General features: G+C 36.9%; 2 protein-coding genes across 3 annotated transcripts in view; both read left to right on the top strand.

Moving 5' to 3' along the window:
• Positions 1-4455: 4455 nt before the first annotated feature.
• Positions 4456-6403, top strand: LOC125799379 (protein FAM200B-like). The gene has a single exon (XM_049475923.1). The coding sequence runs from the start codon at positions 4607-4609 to the stop codon at positions 6401-6403; it is 1797 nt and encodes a 598-aa protein (XP_049331880.1). The 5' UTR covers positions 4456-4606.
• Positions 6404-7082: 679 nt separating this feature from the next.
• The window catches only part of thbs3b (thrombospondin 3b), a 33528-nt gene continuing 17637 nt past the window's right edge, over positions 7083-22973 (top strand). The window contains exons 1-7 of one of the 2 annotated variants that reach the window (XM_022683059.2): positions 7083-7239; positions 12338-12544; positions 13206-13459; positions 19479-19581; positions 19949-19975; positions 20082-20164; positions 21252-21303. In XM_022683059.2, the coding sequence (XP_022538780.2) occupies positions 7152-7239; positions 12338-12544; positions 13206-13459; positions 19479-19581; positions 19949-19975; positions 20082-20164; positions 21252-21303 (814 nt within the window). In that variant the 5' untranslated portion in view covers positions 7083-7151. Of the gene's footprint in view, positions 7240-12337; positions 12545-13205; positions 13460-18954; positions 19357-19478; positions 19582-19948; positions 19976-20081; positions 20165-21251; positions 21304-22973 lie in introns of those variants that run through there. The other variant, XM_049476396.1, reaches the window with a different exon arrangement.

Genomic DNA, 22973 nt, shown 5'->3' with positions numbered 1-22973 from the left:
GCTTATGTGGTTTTTACAATAAAATATATACTCTAAACATGGTTGAATACTCAGTAAAGCCAAAACAGCAGTAGAATTGTTCTATATTTAGACTCTGTTTTACACAATGTCAGAAAATACATAAATAAGTATGTGATAATAAAACAAGGATAGCAAGAAAGTGCTGGTGTCTACTGTGGATAACTAATTAGTGTTATATGCAAAACAAATAAGTTTCAGTTAATATAATTTTAGGACATTAAGTGGACATACAGCTCTGGCACAAAATAAGAGACCACTTACAAATGATGAGTTTCTTTGATTTTACAAAATTGACAACCTCTGGAATATAATCAAGAGGAAGATTAATGATCACGAACCATTAAACCAAACTGAATTGCTTGAATTTTTGCACTAGGATTGGCATAAAGTTATCAAAAAGCAGTGTGTAAGACTGGTGGAGGAGAACATGCCAAGATGCATGAAAACTGTGATTAAAAACCAGGGTTATTCCACCAAATATTGATTTCTGAACTCAAAAAACTTTATGAATATGAACTTGTTTTCTTTGCATTATGTAAGGTCTGAAAGCTTGATTCAATATTAATGCACTCACTACTTTCTTAAAATAAATGGTTTCATAAACACGTTTGTAATAGAAATATGTGACTATGTAAAAAGGTTTAAATTGGTCCCAAAATCAATACATTAACTAATTTAACTCATCAACTCCTTTAATACGTTTTCACACTCTTTTTTGTATTTATTATTCCCTCTATCTCTCTTACAAATGTGGTTTTTCAGTAGCAGTAGTATTGCTAAAAGTAGCATTTAAAGCATATTTATGTAAACGATTATAAGATTTTTTTATGCAATGTATACATTTTGCTTTTTTTTTTTGGTCACAATGATGAAAAAGATCATATTGTTTAAATAGAAGATTACAGAACACAACAAGAATTTAGCCATTCTTTTGAATTATATTTTGACAACTTGTGCTTAATATGACCAAAGACATACAATAACAACCTAACAAAGATCAGTTTTATTTTTTGGTTGATTTTAATGTCAATATGCAACCACTGGTTATTATTTAACTATAATAACTGTTCATTTAACTAAAGTCAAAAATATTTTATTAGATTAGGACTGTTGTTTATATTTTATTTCAGTGAAAAAAAGTATTTTTCTTTGTTTTGTTTAATTCTATTGTGTTTTTTCAGCTCCTAGACTGACCTGCTACAGATCGTAGTGCTGTAGGAACCGCTCAGTTAAGATGCTTTATTCTGGATGACTTGCTTTAGAGTATTAGCTTAAAAGGCTGCAGCTTTCCCCATCTTTCTCATCTTAAGTATGAACAGCAATTATCATTCCATCTAGTCTAGACTCTCCTGTGGTGTGCTAGATAGGTTTATAATCTCACACACCCTGCAGGATTTATCTGTTAACTCTCAGCGTACGTATGTTAGCCTCATGGGCTCACAAAGAAGAATATTAATGGCTGGTCCTCATGTTTGACATTACGTACTTTAGTGCTTCTAAATCTTTATTCTGCACAGTTATTATTAAAGGTTGGTATTAATACATCTTGACAAGTGAGATCATCTTAAATAAAGCTAGTTTTTTATTATGAGATGGTGGATAATACAATTCAGTATGCCAAGATACTGTAAGATTATTAAAACAATATTGGCAATAAACAATAATGTTTAAAAACAATAATCATGCATTATTGATTTTAAACAAGTAAAATGATTTGCAATGTAAGAAGCTTGATTTAAAGGATACAGAGTACTAAGCAAAAGACACTAACCTTCATTAATTACATTTTTATTCAAAACAGACATTAAGTACAAGTTCAAAGTAGATTTTTTTTTTTTATTTTAGCCACAAATCTTATTTACAAAGGACCGGTGTGGCTGTAGGTTTTCATTGTTCTTAAGCAGTTCTAGTTGTTTGATCAGGTGCTTGGTTAAGCTTCATTGCAGATAAAGATTGTTGATCCTTGATTTGGTGTGTTCACCTTTACCTTTATTACAGCTTTAATTAATTAATTAATTAATTAATTCAGTTAATTCAGGAGACTCACTTTCAGTATTCCACACCACAAAGGTTGACTCTTAGTAGTGGAAACATTTTCTGCTTGTAACAATAAACACATTAAACGATGTTGAGGTCTGGATTCTGTAAATTGTTCTGTTAAACTGATGGGGGCCAGAGTTGGTGGTCTACTCGGTTGTGAAGGTCTGTTAAAGGTCACGTTTTGTTAAAAACTTGAAAAAAATGTTTTGAATTCCTGTTTAAATTATTCTCCTTTCAAATTTGTAAACATTAAGTGTGCATATCTGCTAGAAGAAACATTTTTTCTGCACATTTCAGACAGCTTTCCCCTAAATGTAACATCTCTGCAGTAGCATTTTTATTTTTATTTTTATAGGCTCCTAAAGCTACCTCTGCTTTTTCTCACTTTCAACCATTTAGCAGCATGTTAGCCGCATTGTATTTCACTACATGCTGTGGGGGAAGTGTGTGTGTCTGTGTGTGTCTGTTTGTGTGTGTAATCTGAGAATGTGTTTCAACAGTTACTCAAGGGACCAGCAAAGGGGTTTCTGAATGTGTTCCATGATAAATACTTTTCTAGGGAGGGACTTTTAAACACTTAAGCTACTTAAGCTGTCATTTTTCCATTTCCAAATAAATAGTTGATTCATTAACAATTCAATCCAGCCCTCATTTTAAGCAGAGCTGAGTTGCATAAAAATATAAGTAAAATACATGCGCCCAAATGTATTCAAACAGCCATACTTTTAAGTGAACTTCAAAATGCACCCATTGCTGAAACAAGCATTCTCTACATGAGTTAGTTAGTTGTTGTTGTATATTAGTAGGAAGGTTTTAGGACTGTTTTTAATGTTTTGGGATCTTTATAGATATCATGCCCTTCAGTAATATGCAAGACGTAAGCTATAACGTTTTAAATATTTATTTTTTAATTTTAATAAAAAACTTATTTAACATGCAGATGACATAATATACAGCTCTGAAAAAATTAAGAGACAACTTTATTCAGAGTCAGTTTCTCTGATTTTGCTATTTATAGGTATATGTTTGAATAAAATAAACATTGCTGTTTTATTCTATAAACTAAGGACAACATTTCTCCCAAATTCCAAATAAAATATTGTTATTTATTTGCAGGAAATGAGAAATGGCTGAAACAACAAAAAAGATGCAGAGCTTTATAACTTTATGCCACACCTGGTGCAGAACTGCAAGCAGTTCAGCTTGGTTTGATGGCTTGTGAACATCCATCTTCCTCTGGGGAGATCACTTGTTCGAATCTTGGTAATGCAGCTTGCCATCAGCTGCCGGAGCCCTGAGAGAGCACAATTGGCCTTGCTCTCTCTGGGAACAAGACATCTGTGAGCTGATGTATCAGAACTGAGTTGCTGCTCGTTCCTCTATGCGCAGTGATGCTACTTGACCCTGCTATTTGAACCTTCGCACTCTGCTCTTACTGGTGCAATGTGCAATTAATAAAGATTGGCCACCAGGCTGGTGAAATGTATCCATGAAATATCCCACACTAAAAATGTCAAAAACACCAGGTAAAACAAAAATGTGTGTGTAAAGTTACTCCTTGCGTTCGCGCTGAACAAAATATCGCTCTTGAGCTTTCACTCTTAAGGGGTGTTTTTTTTTCCCTCTCGAATTTACAGTTGTCCTGGAGCGACATGCTCTCCGTAGGCTCGTTTTCATTGTGCTGAACAATGCAAACAGTGCCGGAGATCCTGCCGCTTCAGGCGCTAAACTGGGGCACACATAGCAGGAGAGCCGGTTGTTTGGATTCTAACATAGCTAGCTAACTCTCCTGCTGTCCTTCTTTCTCGCCCTCCTCTGGCTGTTGGTTGTAGGCGGTCTTTCACAAACCCATGAGATATCAGCCAATAGCATTCGCTGAGGGGGATTAACCTGACCCCGCCCTTAAACTGTCAAAACCACCACTTTTAACACTTGTGCGCAAAATCTTCTTTCGAGCTAAAAGAACAGCCGCAGGCAATTCACATAGCACACGAAAACAACTGTGAATTTGAGAGGAAAAAAAGACCCGAGAGGAAGAAAAATGAAGCTCGGGGGCGATATTTTGTTTACAGCGCACAAGATTTCCTTTTTTGATTTTTTACACACGCAAAATGTTAAAACACGCATGTTAATATTTTTCACCTGGTATTTTTGCGCCCCCGACTTTTGACATTGATGTGACGCCATGGGTATACAGCTGGCTAGCAGCTGAATGGGTGGGACAATTATCAGGAAAAATAAAAAATAAAAAAGAACAACCCCATACTGTTGTACGACTTTAGACGTGTTTGAATGAGAATGAGGAATGAGACAAAATAAGACTTGAATCACTTCATCACTTGGTGTTTCCTTGGTGCTGAATTCTTAGTCCATCTCAGCGTTTCTCAACTGGTGGGTCGCGACCCAAAAGTGGGTCGCGGACACGTTCTGGGTGGGTCGCGGACAGCTTTGCAAAAAAAAAAAAAGATTATGCTCGTCTGATTTTTTAACGGTCTTTTATCTTGAAAATCTTGAAATGAGACAGAGAGACACGCGTTAGTTTGTGATGACGTTCGGTGAGAAGATGGCGAAACGCAAATACAGCCCGGAGTATCTGAAATGTGGGTTTTCGTTCATTGAGGACAAACAGGGTCAGAAACCCCAGTGTGTCATTTGCAATGAAGTGCTGGCACATGCGAGCATGAAACCCTCCAAACTAATGAGACATCTACAAACGAAACATCCCGCATATAAGGACAAGCCGGTGGAGTTTTTTCAAAGACGACTTCATGAGCTAAAGGCATCAAAGAAGTGTCTGACAGCATCGTGCTCCAAACAAGAGCAAGCGCTCCGGGCGTCTTACCACGTAGCTTTCCGTATTGCGAAGGCAAAGAAACCCCACACAATAGCCGAAGAGCTGATTTTACCTGCTGCAATGGACATGGTAAGAGAGGTGCTGGATGGTGCAGCGGCAGACAAACTTAAAACAATACCCCTGTCCAACGATACTATAGCGCGGCGTATTAAAGACATGTCTGATAACATAAAACAGCAGACTACAGCTCGCGTCCAGACAAGCCCATACTTCGCATTACAGATGGATGAATCCACGGACATAGCTAACCATGCTATTTTACTGGTTTATGTGAGACATGTGTGGGATGGTGATTTGCAGGAGCAATTTCTCTGCAGCAGAGAACTCCCCACCACTACCAAAGCAGAGGACATTTTCAACTCCGTGGACTTGTACTTGAGCTCAGTGGGTTTAAGCTGGGAATACTGCGTTGGAGTCACAACTGACGGCGCTGCCTCCATGACCGGGAAACTCTCAGGTGTGGTGAAACAAATTCTGACGAGGGCACCTAATGCGACTTGGAACCACTGCTTTTTGCACCGAGAGGCACTGGCGGCTAAGAATATGGTTCCTGATCTTAATGAAGCTTTGCAAGATGTCATCAAAGTGGTGAACCACATAAAACGGAGTGCTAAGAGCAGCCGCTGCTTTTCAAATCTATGCAAAGATTTGGGCTCTGAGCACATGCAGGTGTTGTATCACTCCGAAGTGCGCTGGCTGTCGAGGGGTAAGGTCTTGTCACGCTTTTACGAACTAAAAACAGAAATCGCCACCTTCCTCTCAGAGAACAACTCCGTATATGCTGAACTGTTTGACAATAACACCTGGCTCGCACTTGTTGCATATCTTGCTGATATTTTTGAGCACCTCAACGCGTTAAACGTGTCTATGCAGGGAAAAGGACACAACATTTTTGAACAGTCAGACAAAGTTGTTGCGTTCAAGAAAAAGATCACACTGTGGGTAAATCATTTATCCAAAGACAGACTGGACATGTTTCCAAACGTTCGCCAGGAAGTACAGCAGCTGGACACCACGGCCAAAAATTACCTGAAAAAAACGATCAAGGAGCATCTCAGTAAACTTCAAGCTCGGTTTGACGACTACTTCCCTGAGAGGCACGGAGATAATAGTAATGCCTGGATACGCGACCCTTTCAGCGTCAAGATGGAAAGCGTCATGTTACCAAGCAACGAAGAGCATCAGCTGGTGGAGCTGTCATGTGACCAGACACTGAAAAAGAGATTCGGCGACGTAAGTCTTTCCCAATTCTGGTGCAGCGATGTGATGGCTGAGTATTCATCTCTCGCCTCTCTTGCAATCAAAACGATCCTACCATTCAGCACAACCTACCTTTGTGAAAGTGGCTTTTCCACCTTGGTCCAGCTAAAATCAAAGCAGAGAAACAGGTTGAACACTGAGCATGATCTGAGAGTAACTCTGTCTACTGTCACCCCAGACTTTGAAACTCTGATCAAAAGTAAAGTACATGCCCAATTGTCTCACTGATTTTCACAAAAGACAGGTTGGGTGAAAACATCTGGTTTTGTAGATTTATTTATTTTATGCAGTTTTGATATTTATTTTTTTGCAGTAACTTTTACACATGCAGTTGGCATGGTCCTTCTATTTTTTTTACTAAAGAATGCTGAATGCAGTGAAGTGATATATCTAATTTTGTCGCCTTATTTATTTTATGCAGTTTTAATATTTATTTTTTTGCAGTAACTTTTACACATGCAGTTGGCATGGTCCTTCTATTTTTTTACTAAAGGATGATGAATGCAGAGAAGTGATATATCTAATTTTGTGGCCTTATTTATTTTATGCAGTTTTGATGTTTAATTTTATTGTAGTTACTTGTATACATACAGTTTGCATGGTACCGCACGTTTTTATTACTTTTAAATTCACTTTGAATGCATATGTATGTTTACATATTTTTGAAGTTCACTTTTCAAAAATAAATTTGTTAGTTTGCATTATACAAAAGTGGGTCGCGACTTAATGACCATGAGAAAATGTGGGTCCCGGGCTGAGACCAGTTGAGAACCCCTGGTCCATCTAATACAAGAACAGAGGTGGGACTTTCATCTAGCTCTACACTCCCCATCACTTAGCCCCGCCTCCTATCCCTGCTTGCTCTCAGGCCCCTCCCCGCTTTTTTTTTTAGCTGCCCTGGTGTCAGTGAGTTTGTGTGAGTGTGCAGTGAAGAGTTGCTGCTGCTCCTCACAGCAGAGGTTCCTGTGTGTGCAGAATGGACTGTTTGGACATGCTGACCACTCTGCTGCTACTGCTGACCACCGCAGTGTGTGGACATCTTACCCAACCTCAGAGCATGAGAGGTAGGTTTACACAGTGGAGGTGTGCTGACATCACACTCTTCATCTCCCACATCTTTACCAGCAGTGGTTTTAAATATACAGTGCAGTTCAGAAGTCTTAGGAAGTTATGAAGACTGGAAAACTGTGTGTCAGTGTTGAGGTAGTTTGTGTTTCTATAAATCTGTATGACATTGGAATAAACACAAGTAAACATAATTCAGTGGTCAAGCTACTGAGATGTTGGTTAAAAGAACACAGGAGAAGAGCCCAGGTTTGGTTGGTGATTTTCCAGTTCTGCATGGATTTGTTCAGTTCCATCAGCATTTTTGTTTTGTTCAATTGATAGTATTAAGTTTTAATGTATTGGGAGATATCTTGCTATTTCATTTGCTAATAAATTGAAAATAATAAAATAAATAGTACTAATAATAAAATGTATAGATAAAAAGATAGGATAAAATCCGAAATTGTTTAATGACAAAGGCAAAAAATATCTGCCTATAAAGTAGATCAGTGCACTAGATACAATTAATTAAACAATGAAAATGTCTTGAAATTGGATGATTTCTTAAATAAAAGTCTTATAACTGATCTGGAAAGAAATATTATATATATATATTTGTACTAAAGTGCAGTCAAATGGTGCATTTTAGACCCAATTTATTTTTTTATATTTTATTAAATAATTTCAACATATTTGGAAAGAGAGGATGATTTTAATTCATTGTCACATAATTCCTGATTTCACTCTCATTCATGTTCTGTAGTGTAGTGTTTCTGTTGAATTTTGTAAGAGAGTTCAGGATGTTGTAAAAATGACTTACATAGGATATAGATTTAATTAATATTTTTGTCTTATTAAACTTTTTTAAATATTAATTGACATTAATAATCATTTCGATTTTTTTTTCGAACTAATGCATCATAGTTTAATAATGTTTAATAATGTCATAACTAGTGTCAGCTTATAATTAGTGAGACATTACATCAATATTTGACAATGTTTATTCCTGTTGAAAGTATTTGTGACCTTTATTGTAAACTGTAACCAACCAACTTGTGATAGGATGATTTGGGGCAGTTTTCACAAAAACAGCTTCACTCTTTACTAAGCATAGTGTGTGTGTGTGTGTGCTGGTTAATGCTTAACTGGTTACTGTCTCTCATTCATTGTCTGTATTAGTGTGTGCTTTCGCTTCACTTGTTAAAGCTGATGTTAAAGGATCAACTCAGAGCACTGTCCTTAGAGATCTGTAGTGTCCTAAACCCCTCCTCTAGTAAAAAAAAATACTGTTACTCTGGTGAAAAGATCCAAAACACAGCTTGAATAGAATAATAAGAAGTACCTAAACACTGAGAAACATCTTAAAGCCAGGTAGAAAAGCCTCTCAGTTTATTCAACATTCAACATATGTGAGCACAGAAACTGAAGTGTGTTACAGTCTTCTTATATTGTGCTTTAAGTGTAAAATAAAATGCTAAAGCGCCACAGTGAGAGGTGTGAGTTACAGTAAAGCAGTCCAGGAGCAAAAACAACACAACAAAATCAGTTAAACTGAAAAATTAGCTAAATCATAGAAGAGGCCAACATTATAGAAAACATTTTTAAAATTAAATAATTTTACACACTAAGAAAAATAAGTACAGATTTGCACTTAAAATTGCACAAAGTTATTTTACCTTTCAGTTAAAGTCTTTTTTATACCAGTACAGATTATAAAGATTATAAACATTATTATCAACTTAATGTGTTAAGAACTTGATGATCCAAAATAGTACAGTGATACAGAATACCAAATGTACCTTTTTGGCTGGTTAAATGGTACAACTCTGTTCTTCCTGCTGTTAAGAAAGACTAAATATAAAGACCAATATTATGCCTTTGAGGATATGATTAAGAAACGTGTACCTTTGAGTACAAGAAAGTACTTATTTATTCTACCTCTGTTTTTAGTGTGTAACATGCAAACTGTCCCTAGAGTTGTCACAAAACCCTATGCATTTATGTATATCAATCTTTTTTTAGCCTACAATAACTAATCCTCCCTTTCACATTATGGTTATCAGCAGTATTTCATTCTAGACTGATTTTTGAATGAGGCAAAACACAGGGCAGACAATTGAAACAGAGCTCATGTACTTATATTAATCTTACAGTAACAGAAACAGACAGTTTTTAAAGTGTGGAGAACTAATTATGTCTGTTTCTGATATATTAATGCATTACCATAAACACTAAAGTGAAAAGTGAAAGTAATGCATTTCCTCATTAGTGGAGTATGTCACCTCAGTCATATCTCAATAATTGAAAGATTATAGTTATAGTATTTAAAAAAATAATTTAGGGTATCCAACTTTAGGTGACTACCCTAAAGTATAAAGCTAAAGTATTGACTTTGTTCAGAGTAATTATCAACTATTTCTACTGGTTTATTTATGATGAAATACGCAAAATACTGTAAGTTTAATGCATCTCTTCTTTCGGTGAGTTTGTAGCTTGGAATGTAGCTTTACTGTCCGTGTGAATAAGAATAAAGTCAGACTGAGATGCTCGGAGGAGGAGAAGCATCTTAAGCCCAACAGTAACACTTTAAATAGAGGGTGGGAGTAATTTAGCTTTAGTCAACTGTAAAAGAACAATAGACAAAGACCCTCCTCTAACATATACAGTACATAGAGAGAAAGAGAGGAAAGATACAAAGGAAAGACAGAGGGAAAGGGAAAATAAAGGAGAACAGACACAGGAGGAGATGAAAAAATAAACAGGGGTGAGGATCAAGAAAAAAGAATAAAGGCAGGTAATTGAATGTGAGAGGAGGAAAGCTGTAAGAGAGAGAGATAAAGATAAAGTTAGATCAGCACTTATTATCTCGTTTTAGGGGTCAACATGGTGATCTAACAGTGCTGAAGATTAACTAACGTTCATGCCTATTAGATCTAATTCTGAAACCTGGGCAGTCTAGGTTCAGCGATCTTAATCCGGACCTTGTGATGTGCCAGTACCTGAAAATATGATATGCAGCCTGTGAAAAAGCTTTGGGTACACTCAGCAGCTGTGAGTAAAGGAGAGTTAAAGTGATGATAAAACATCTGGTTGTACAGGTTTTATATTGAGCTGCGTCACACTGGAAAAACCCATTATATTAATAATGTGCTCTCTGTTTCAAGGTTTGGAGTAAAATGAAAAAAGTCACAACTTTTTCATAGTCTTTCCTCAAGTGATATGCAGCATGACATGAAGAGTTTGATTAACCTAAAGTGACACTGCACATGATGCGGTGGAACTATAGTGCATGAACACATTGTAGTAACAATGCTGAAATGATATTTTGTGCATACCTATCTGTTGTGTGTATAAGTATAGTAATGATAAATTGTATATGTGTAAATGTTTAGTGATGATAAAACCACTGTTTGTAAAGGTTTAGTGATGATAAATAAATTGTGTGTAAAGGTTTAGTGATGTGTGTAAAAATTAATAGATGATAAAGTGGCTAGGTATAAAGTGATAATAAAGTGTTCATGGGTGAAGTTTTAGTGATGTATGTAAAGGTGTATGGTTGAAAAAGCCTCTGTGTGTAAAGGTTTAGTGATGATAAAGTGCTTATGCGCAAAGGTTTAGTGATGTGTGTGTGTGTAAAGGTTTAAAGTCGATAGAAAGCCTGTGTGTGTAAAGGTTTGTGATGATAGTGTTCATGCATAAAGGTTAAGTGATGTGTGTAAAGGTTTAAAGATGATAAAGCCTGTGTGTAAAGGTTTAGTGACGTGTGTATAGGTTTAGAGATGATAAAATGTAGTATATGCATAAAGGTTCAGTGATGTGTGTAAAGGTTTACAGTTGATAAAGTTCAGTCTGTAAAGGTTTAGTGATGATAGTGTTTTTGCGTGAATTTTAGTGCCGTGTGTAAAGATTTACAGTTGATAAGGCCTGTGTTTGTAAAGGTTTATTAATGATAGCGTTTATGCATGAAGTTTTAGTGGCATGTGTAAAGGTTTACAGTTAATAAAGACTGTGAGTAAAGGTTTAGTGATGATAAAGGGTCTATGTGTAAAGGTTTAGTGATGCGTGTAAAGGTTTAGTGATGATAAAGGGTCTATGTGTAAAGGTTTAGTAATGTTTGTAAATGTTTAGTGATGATAAAGTATCTATGTGCAAAGGTTTAAAGGTGTGTGTAAAGGTTTAATGATATGTGTAAAGATTTAGTGATGTGTGTAAATGTTTAGGGATAATAGTGTCTATGTGTAAAGGTTTAGTGATATGTGTAAAGGTTTACAGATGATAAAGTGGCTGTGTGTAAAGGTTTAGTGATAATAAGGTGTCTGTGTAAATGTTTAGTGATGTGTGTAAAGGTTAAGTAATGATAAAATGTCTATGTGTAAAGGTTTAGAGATGCGTGTAAGAGGTAAGTGAGTAACTAATGACATCACTGAAAGTGATGATAGTGTCTGTGTGTAAAGGTTTAGTGATGATAAAATACATATCATAGCAAATAATAAACAAATGATATTGAATACATAAGAAATAGTAATAAGGAATATGGAATATTTTATAGTATCGTCTGAATAATTCATAGTAGACACTAAAAACTACTAATAGAACTAATAGTAGATTCTGAATGATTTATAGTAGTAAGTAAATAATTATTATTAGATCCTGAACATCCTGGTGCTAAATAATGTATAGTGATTACTGTGCATTTTAGTTTAAAGTCTTTTAATAATATTAATACAATATTAAACTCTAGTTTAACAGGACGGCATACAATTGAACATGGCATAAAAATTGAGTAAAATAAACAGTGTTAAAGGGTTCTTGAAGAATGTGGGCGAGTGCTCTGTGTGAACTCTCTCTCACTCTGGGGTATTCTGCTATTCACACACATCATTAACAAAGCAGGCAGAAAGACAAGCAGTGAGGAGAGATTCATAAACCAGGTGACCCCATGTTCACATGACCTTCAGGAACATCCAGGCGAGAGTGGATAAAGAGCAGAGCTGGACATTTCCAAGTGATTTCAAATGAATAGTTAAAACTAATTTAACCTGACTTGCTAAATTATGTAATTAACACTGGTATAATACAGTATTATCTGAATATAATGCTTTCTTTTCTGCACAGTTATTGACCTGCTGGAGCTGAAGAATGCTGATCAGATGGCGGAGGCTGTAGAGAACTTGTCCAGTGGATTAGGAAGTGCACAGGACCTGTTTATAACCTCCACATTCAGACTACCTCCAAAGCTGGGTGGTGTGCTGTTTGGCTTGTACCATAAAGAAGACAATAAAAAATTCCTAGAGGTCGCTCTTATCGGGAAGATCAATAAGCGTGAGTATACATTTTTGCATATTTTTAACTATAATGAACGATAATGAAAAAATAAATAAATAAAATGCTTGTCTGGGGAGCTTTTGTTTACAATCCTCCCCTGTCTCTTTGTTGCGCTCAGCGTGACTTTAGTTTCCCCCTTTCTTGTTTTCTATCCCTTTATGGGCTCCTTATTTATCTCCTTATAAGGGCGTTTTTTCCCCAGCCGTATCCCAATTCACTAGCTGGGGCAGCGGTAGCGTATTGGACCGCAAACCTGAAGACCCGCGTTTGATTTATTTATTTATTTATTGTTTCCTTTCTGTTTGAGTTTACCTGCTTTGAGATCAACTGTTCTGCAATTGGGTTCAACAACCCTCTGGGCTGGAGAGCTACTAGTCTGTAGCACTCCATCTTACTACACTTCATTTAACAAAACAGATTTTTTTTTTGTGGCCCACCACTTAATGGCTTGGTAAGTATCTGGCCTTAATTAACTTAATTGCCAACCCCTGCTGTAAGACATTGGAATTGCATAACAGTGTGGTGTTGTGGATTTAGAAAGACCGTTATACTTTGGGAATGGGCACAAAAATAACAATACACATTTACACGATGTATACATAGTTTAATGAGCATTTAACTGATTTTTTTAACAGATAACACTCTCTCTTTTATTCAGTGTTGGTGCGGTATCTGCGCTCTGATGGAAAAATCCATTCTGTAAACCTGCAGAACCCGTCTCTCTCTGAAGGCCGGACTCAGACTGTGATACTCCGTGTGACAGGACTCAGGCGAAGCCACATCAACATGGAGCTCTACGTCAACTGCAGATTGGCTGACTCTGCTCAGGGCTTGCCCTCATTCGTCAAGCTCCCTTCAAAGGTGGAGACAGTGGATGTGCGCACTGGAGAAAAGGCCTACGCCAGATTGCAGGTGCTTAACGACAGTTATATCTGAACTTAATTTAATCTGTTTTTTTAACTGATTTTTTTATTTAGATGCCCGATTTAAAATGGGAATGACTCTGCAGTACATGTAAGTTTTTACAGTAACGTAAAATGAAGCATGAATCAGGACGTGATCAAAGTGTAGATTATAGCTTTGATTCAAAAGATTTAAATAAATATTGTAAATGTTGTGTTTGACAGGGTTATACACAAACATGTATAAAGTAATAGAGACCCAGATATGAGTAAAATTTGAAATGTTCTTTAAGCTTCACACTTAAGCAGTTATTTAACATTTTTAGTACTGAAATTTTGACTATTCAAGTACACTACAAGTATTGTTTTATATAATTATTACAGAAATTGGTCAGTATCATATTGCAGGCAGGCAGCAGATTGAAAGGCAGAATGGGAGCAGCATGGTCTTCTAATAAGATCAGCTTGTTCTCTTGATTCACTCAGAAATGAGGAGCTTCATTAAACCCAGTGACAGTGCAGAACATCAACCACTCTGGCTTCAGTGATAATGTTGGTTTCTGATTGATTTTTAATATTTTTTATAATTTTTTTATAAAGTTATGATGCGGCAAATTAAAAATGTATTGTAATGTAAAAGTATTAAACTAATGGAAAACATGTAGTGAGTTGAAAGTGAAAGTAGGAGTGGAAAAAATAATACTCCAGTAGATACAGATACAGCATTTTAAAGCTTAAGTAAAGTAGTGATGTAGATATACTTGCTTACTATGCATCATTAGTTATACAGTAATTAGACAAACTAAGATAATTATAAATGTGTTTTTTTTAAATACATACAAATCATTTGGAGTCAATGACTGCATAAAATGTATAGCTTACCAATGAAAAAAATGTGTTTTCTCCATTGAGATGGTTTCTCAAGTCTTCTGAGTATTAAAACCTCTGTATTTACAATCATTAGGGCATCTTTTGATTGTAGGTTTTGACCTAACTCCTTAATTTCCTTAATTTTAGTAGAAACAATGAATGAGTGGGTGTCCCAATACTTTTGTCCATCTTGTGTAATTTGGGATCTTCTACTGGGATCTTCCAGAACTTTTGGTGTTGCTGCTTCCACCAGAGCTTTTCTTCTTTTTAACAATGTACCTGATGCCTCCTTACTGCGATTCTTATGTATCTGCTGATGTATCTGCACAACAGTGTCTCTTCTGGCACACAGGTATGAGGCTAGGGGTGGGCAGTGGCCGGGATTAAGTGTCTTTAAAAGAGAGGGAGGATGGAGGTAAAGAGGAAGAGGGAGGAGGACTAAATTAAGAATACAGTGAAAGCATTGTTCTCTTATCTATTATCATTCTGTACTCAGATTAGATTGCACACAGGCAGGTACCAATATAGGGTGGTATTGTTACTGTACCTCTACTATATACTGATATACATAAATTTCCTCTAAAAACTCAAAACACCCCACAAAAGTCAGTGCATTTACAATGATAATTTGATTTTGCAGTAATCTAATTATGTAATCAAGTGGATATGTAAACAGTATTTACTTTTAGTTCGGAGTAAGGTCTGGACGTCTGATTAATAAATCAGAAAAAGTGTGCTGGATTTTAGCTCAGTAATCTGATTTCTTATGCCATGTATATGATTACTCTGATTTATTTCAGGATTTTTCTCCTTTTTTGATTTTCTTACTCTGCACACAAATGTATTTAGCTGTGACAGATGCTCTTTTAATATAGTTTGTAGTGTGATAATGTAGTTTTAAGAGGACAGGGCTGTGTAGTATTAGAAATAATAGGGAAGAGTTCATGTTCACAAAGGTTGCAAAAGGAAGTTTGAAGTTTACATCTGCGAGATTATAGGTTCGTTACAAACAAGAAATCTGATGTTTGCCTAAAACATTTGACACCTTTCCTATTGTCTGATTATCCAACTGTATGTAAATGCAGTAAATGCAAATCTGATTTTTAAATGCACTTAAAGAAAGCTCTGTTATGACAATGGATGAGGCTAAACAGCTAATGGATTAAGAATTATTTTTAATGGAAATATTATGTATTATGTATTGCCCCAAATTTGTTTATTCAAAAAAGCTCCTTTAATCCCTTTTAAAAGACATTCCTATATGAGCTCATTTCAGTGTAAGACAAAAGACTGCATACATAATTCAAATGACCTGTCAAAAGATATGTTGAAATGTAAAACATAAAAAAATATATAAAATGTATAGTCAAGATATTAATCATGGACAAAGATCAAGAGAAAAAAAGAGGCTGTTTTCTGTGTATTTTGTTTTACTTATTGTCCTTCAAGCCATAAATCTGCCACAAATCTCCCCCAAAACCGACAGCACTTCATCACTGTCAGCTGGACTGTAGCTCAATGGAGACATTTTCATGTCTTTTTCAATTAAACTGTTCTGATTTGTTTTGTTGTTCCACCCACTCACATCTGTGTGTCAGTTGTTACTGATGTGTGGATTTATGTCTGTGTGTTATGGGCTATATATGTGGTAAATACCCAGCCACACACATACATACATTTATCATCACTTTTTTAGAGTTTCATGATGTGTACATGATTGTGCTCTGCTGAAAAAGTAGTTGAGAAAAGTTGTTGAAGTAAAGGTTCACACTCATACACTGAGTGTGGGTCATCTGGTATACTGGGAGAAGTTCATTTTATTTATATTAAATTAATTTAATTTGAGCTTTGCCATAACCTTTATATTGGTACCAAATTATAGCTGTGGGTGGCTGTTTGTGCAGCACCATTGTATGGGATGTATGCATGGGGCAGATAACTTGAGAAATTCAAACAAGAAGATTTTAGCACTGTTTTTGCCTGTATTGCAATGTAAATATGTGGGAAACTATATTTCATCTGTGATGATATAATCATAATGCCCTGAGCTTAAATCCAAAGGGATTGTAAAGGAATGGTAAGAATGATGTTACAATTCATTGAGGACCAGCCACAACCAGAAGTTTTGGTGGGTGCTCAAATTGATACAGATAATCATCTGATGTTTGACGTGACAAAAGGAGGGGATCCACAAATGTCGCTACATGCAATGGACTTAATTATGTCCAGAATTTTGCATTGTAAACATTTTGTCAGCAACAAACTATTTACTATCTTGATGTGTTTGAGTAGGTTAATATACATACTCTGATAATAGATTTGTAAAATTGGAGGGCTTTCTCCTTAGTTCAGTTTGTTATTATGCTCACCAAACTGCGCCACTACAAACCAGAATGGGTCGTACTTGTCCAAGGCAAGAGCAAGAACGTAAATACAGGAAGAAGGTCCTGTGTTGCTGACTATGGCATTTGCTCATAGCTGTAGTAATTATCTGGATAATATACCTGTAGAGCAGTTTACCTCAAACTTGCAGAATACACTTGATAGCGTTGGGTCAAGGTCATATTTACTTCTCATCACAAAGAAAACTCCAGAATTCACTCATCCAAGGCCACCTCCTCATTCACACCTGCACAAATGAATTGTACCAAGAGGGAAAATGAACTATGTCCTATGGTCCTATGGAGCAGATATGGTGCTGTGTTTGATTGCTGCGTTAACTTAATACCTCCAGTTGTAAGGTAAAATAGCACGTCAGATTAGTAATTGGTGTAAGGGGAGTAAATATAGGAAAGTAAATGCTCTCTGAAGAGCTCGGTCTTTAAAAAGGTTCTTAAAGGAAGTGAGGGATGCTAAGGGCATCACTTCAATGTGAAAAGTTTTTTATTATTATTAAACTGTGTGTTTTACCATTTTGCGTGTGTAAATTTACTTGTTGCGAGTGCAAATGTGAAACTCGTGAGCAATTAACAAAATATTACTCTCAAGCTTGCTCTCATTTTTCTTCTTATCTGTGTTTTTTTCTTTCAAATTCACAGTTGTCCTCGTGCACTTTGCAGATTGACTGCGGCTGCTCTTCTTCCCTAAATGAGGCTATTTTTGTGCCAGTGTTAAAAGGGGTGGTTTTGACAGTTTAAGGGCGGGGTCAGAGTCACCTACCTCAGCGAATGCTATTGGCTGATATCTCCAGGTTTTGTGATAGACCGCCTACTACCAACAGCCGGCGGAGGGCTGAGAAGGACAGCAGAGGAGTTAGCTAGCTATGCTAAAATCCAAACTTCAGCATCATGGAATGAGTCTTTCTCCAGTGCTCCTGGAGCGACCCGCTTTCCGGCGCTGTTTGCCCAGGTTCAGCACCGTGAACCAACGCGGGTTGCGGGTCATTCCATGGCGCTGAACCCGGGCAAACAGCGCCGGAGAGCGGGTCATGCGTGTTGCTGAAGTTTGGATTTTAGCTAACTCTCCTGCTGTCCTTCTCCACCCTCCTCCGCTCTTGGTAGTAAGCGGTCCATCACAAACCCTGAAGATATCTGCCAATAGACCACTGAAGTCGTGCGTCATTCTGTAGTGCTCGTACAGCTTCCGTGTCTAAGCGTTTTTTCCCTATGAGAAAAATGAATGGGGTTTTTAAAAACCCGCCTCTGTCACATTCTGTGGTAAATAAATCTGTTCAGACCCCTGTACGTTTTATTCTGTGTACATTTTACTCCTGAACATCACTGGATCCTCTGAATTATGAGATCGTTTAAGAGTCGTAATGAGAAAAATGCTAACTTTAAGCTAATGCTAAAGCGAAGTTAACTGACCTCCCAGCGCCGCTGCTGAGATTAGCAGGGGACTGTTTTCGGCGCAACACCAGAGAACTCCAGCCGTCAGTTAGGAGCATTTTACACACAGCTGAGCCTAATAATGAACTAACTGCGCTTACTGAGGAGAGCTGAGAGTGTTACAGCATAAAATCACTAAAACAGGTCAGTGATAACTTACTCCAGAACCAGCTGTAACACGTTTTAACATTTACCGTCGTTATTATGCAGTGAAATAAATGTGTGTTACTGGTTCGTTGTCGTCTCAGTGAGGGCAGGTAGTTAGTTGATTAGTTAGTTGTTAGTTGATTATTTGGGTCAGGTGTTGTAATTAGTATAAACTAATGACTGTAATTAAATACTAAACCCTTCGGGAAGCGCTGCCGAACTGAGAGCCACTTTCTCTTATTATCTGCCTTTTAAAACTCCAACACAGACTACACTGCTCAACATCACACTGCTCAACATTACTGAAAGAGTTTTCACCTGTTTAAATGCTTTAATGATCCTCTGTGAAGCATAATAATCCAAAACGCTTTCTGATGGGAGTTCACTGGTGTTGTGCAGACTCCAGTCCGGGGTCTCCTCCAGCCTCGATGCTGTGACGCAGTTAAGCATTAGCTTAAAGTTAGCATTTTTCTGATTACTCCCCTTAAACGATCTCGAAATTCAGAGGATCCAGTGATATTTAGGAGGTAAATTTACACAGAATAAAACGTACAGGGTTCTGAACATATTTATTTACCAAAGAATGTGACAGAGGCCAGTTTTTGAAAAGCCCATTCGGCTTAGACACAGAACCCCAAAGGAGCCCCAAATATGGGCATAAACAACATGGCGCCGACTACAAAATGACGACACGACTTCAGTGGTCTATAGCATTCGCTGACCCGGACCCCACCCCAAACTGCTAAAACCACCCCTTTTAACACTCGCGCGCAAAAGCCTCATTTGAGCAAAACAAGCAGCTGCAGGCAATTCGCATAGCGTGAGGACAACTGTAAATTTGAGAGAGAAAAAACACAACATGAAAAATTAAGCTCGAGAGAGATATTTTGTTCAGTGTGCACATGATTATTTTTGTTTTGCCGGCAAGTTTTACATTTGCGCTCGTGAGAAGTAACTTTACACATGCAAAAATGTAAAAAAAAATAAATAAATAAAAAAAAAACGCCCCGACGTTTCACACTGATTTGACGCCATAGGGACACTCCTGCTCTGGTAGTGGAAGGTAATTTGTTCCACCAGTTGGGTAACTATGTATAAGAACCGTCTAGCTGTTTACTTGAATGACCAATATTCCCTGTTAAATGAATCAATAAAGTATAATTTAACTGATGTTTTTTGTTGCAGGGTTCGGTTGAGACTATAAAGCTGGCTGTTGGTGGCTCTCTGGCTAAAGCTGGACTCCTCATTGACTGCCCATTCCAGGGAGACTCCAGTTTCCACAATGCAGGTACACACTCTCAGTACTGAATGGAACCATTGACACACTGATGTTTATTTGTTTATAATGATACACACAAAAAAACGAATGAAATATGTAAGTACAATGTTTGTGGTGGGCCAGTAAATCAGATATGCAATAAAAAGATGAGAGATATCCTTCAAACACATCCAACAAAACTGATAATCATTCTGTAGAGAACTTAGGTACATATTTTTACCTGAAAGTGTAATATTGTGACACACTGCCATCTTGTGGCAAAATACAGTACTTTTTATTTCCATATGTATTTTTTTGCTGGTGGTGTTTATGAATGGAAAAAGAAGTTAAATATTACATATTATTAATATACTTACATACATTGATGTTTTTGCAGTCAGCAGTGACATTAACGCCATACTTGGTAAGTTAGAAACATTACACTCCCCCATACACTAATTTAATAAATTGTGACTTAAATTGTAGCCCATTCATCTAATATTAATCTTTTATTTCACTCCTCTACTAAGGTGACCACACAAAGGCTCTGATTGGTCAGCTGATCATCTTTAATCAGATCATGGGGGAGCTAAGAGAGGACATCAGGGAGCAGGTGAGTTTAAACAAAACATATAATAATGTAACTGAATAGTTAAAGCACCAATAAGGTGCTTTATTTAGTAACTTAAAACATAATCAGAGAGTATCATCAGATATTAAGCCAGTATATCAGTCAGTATTTTCTTATTTGAACTATGTGGTATGTCACTAAAATCTGTGTTGGTTATAGCCTCTAAATCTGCCCACTGCCATTCCCGTAGTCCCATTCCCACATTCAAGGTTGAGAGGTTATAGACAGCAGCATGCAAACAGTGTACTGCAGCCATGGAAACGAGTGAGCTGGCTTTTTTTTTCTGCTGAACAGGTAATCACTGAGCTTCAGTAAGGTTGCTGACCATAGCTGGGTAATTTATTATCACCACTAGAGTAGTAGAAACAGGCATTTTGGACATTGAAACGTATGTATATATGTATCAGCTACAGAGTAAGCCTTTACTTGTCACTGTGTTTCAGTCTAGCAACCCATGTAAGCTTCACGTCTAAGGCAGAAAACTATATCCAGTGTTTGGAAATTGGACTCCTGTAGCCATTTCACACTTTTGCTTGAATTTATTACTGATTGTTCCTTTAAGCATTTGGAGAATGAAAAATGCATGATAAATGCTAAATAATGAATAGTAAGGAAATAATAGATCATCTACAGTATAATAGATACTGTAGATAGCAAAGGAATGGTAAGAATAGCAGAAACTGGTTGCTGAATAATTTGTAGAAGGCAATGAATAATTCATGATAAATGCAGAATAGTTTCTAGTAGATATTGAATAATTTATAATAGATGCTGTATAGTTTGGAGTCAATATTGAATAATTCATAATCGATGCTGTATAAGTCAAAGCAGAAAATGAATAATTTATAGAAGATAGTGTTCAGTACACATCATTGTATAGCTGTGCATGCTGGCTGCCCCACCCCCTCATATCTATGCCTATACAAAGCAAAAGGCTGAAACTGATTGAATGAAGGTGCCAGTGTGTCTCCTTTACTTCATCTGTATTGTCAGGCTTTTTTTCAGTTAAAAGTTCAATTTAATAATCTATCATGTAAAAACGATTATGTTGATGTCCTTGGATTTGCAGACGAAGGAGATGTCTCTGATCAGAAACACCATCCTCGAATGCCAAGTGTGTGGTGAGTGATGCGGCAAGAGATAGGGTGGAGATGCTGTATAATGAAGTGGGAGATAGATGGATAGTCTGGAGAGTGAGAGAAGGACAGACGTGTCTAAATAGGTCATCTAGTCAAATGTGAAATATACACTGCTCAAAAAAATAAAGGGAACACTCAAATAACACAATATAACTCCAAGTAAATCAAACTTCTGTGAAATTAAACTGTCCACTTAGGAAGCAACACTGATTGACAATCAATTTCACCTGCTGTTGTGCAAATGGAATAGACAACAGGTGGAAATTATTGGCAATTAGCAAGACACACTCAATAAAGGAGTGGTTCTGCAGGTGGGGACCACAGACCACTTCTCAGAACCTATGCTGTCTGGCTGATGTTTTGGTCAGTTTTGAATGTTGGTGGTGCTTTCACACTCGTGGTAGCATGAGACGGACTCTACAACCCACTAGGGTTGCAAATGTATGAGATTTTCACGGTATGATAACCGTCTCGGAAAATACCGCGGTATCACGGTTATCACGGTATCACAGTTTGTTACATATATTATTTTTTTTTTGTTCAATTAACTATTTATTGTAGAAACTACACCATCAGGTGAAGGAAACCATGTTTTTCCACTACTCTTAAGGGCATTAAGAGTGTATATATAAAAAAAAGTTGGTATATAACCAGATACTGCAGAAAGAGGGGATTTATTTCTGACATGATCCTCACAATAGAGATTTCTATTTTAAGGCTTTCACTACTTAAAACCTTCAACATATGAAAAACAGGCACGTCAGAATTTGAAAATGAACGCATGTAAATGAATGGCGTCTTTCACGTCCAGTCCAGCCAGTACCTTTACACGGACACGTGAATCCATCGTAGCACGCACTTCACGCCTGTACCTGCGTGCCCGAATTTCCAAGTACCCCTCGCTGCAGAACCACAAGTCCAGGGGGTGGGGCTGGATCTGATCCAACTCTTCCTACGTCGTGTTTTCATTGGTCTGAAGCAGATCGGACTCTTCCCCATCCGGTTTTACTCACTCGCCTTTCGGAGTCAAGTAAACAATCACGAACGTGAAAGTAAGTTCATAATAGACACATTTTCATTTTGCTAATACTATTAATTAGTTTCGTTGGGTGATTTTACTTAATTGAAAATCTGATTGCTTCTGTTTGTTCGCCGTTTTGATTGTGTATTAATATCTGTAATAATAAATGAACATGGTAGCTGGTAGATAAGACACTCATTGGCATCCTTTATTTTAATTATTTATTTTTTATTTTGTCTTTAGGCCCTTTTTATTAAAGATAAAAAATGAAATAGTTAATATTTATATAGGAAATGTACAGCATTTTATTATGTTTGTAATCACAGACATGTTCCTTCTTTTAAATCTGTATTGTGTGATTTAAATGTGCTACGTAGCAAATAACATTTTGATCTATAAACGGTAAAAGTCTTAAGGTTGGGTTCCAGGATTTATTTGATAAGATAAAATAAGTCCTGGTCGGGAAACGTAAGCGACACGTGTTAAGTTTAACGAGGAATTGAAATGCAATGACTTAAAACCAATGAAAAGAAGATATGGGTGGTCAGGAGGTCAGGCTCCACCCCTTGGATCAGATCCAGCCCCACCCCCTGGACTTGTGGTTCTGCAGCGAGGGGTATCTCCGAATTTC

This window comes from Astyanax mexicanus, chromosome 3 (assembly GCF_023375975.1).
Source record: "Astyanax mexicanus isolate ESR-SI-001 chromosome 3, AstMex3_surface, whole genome shotgun sequence".
Taxonomy (NCBI): Eukaryota; Metazoa; Chordata; class Actinopteri; order Characiformes; family Acestrorhamphidae; genus Astyanax; species Astyanax mexicanus.
This window is presented reverse-complemented; position numbering and strand designations above follow the sequence as displayed.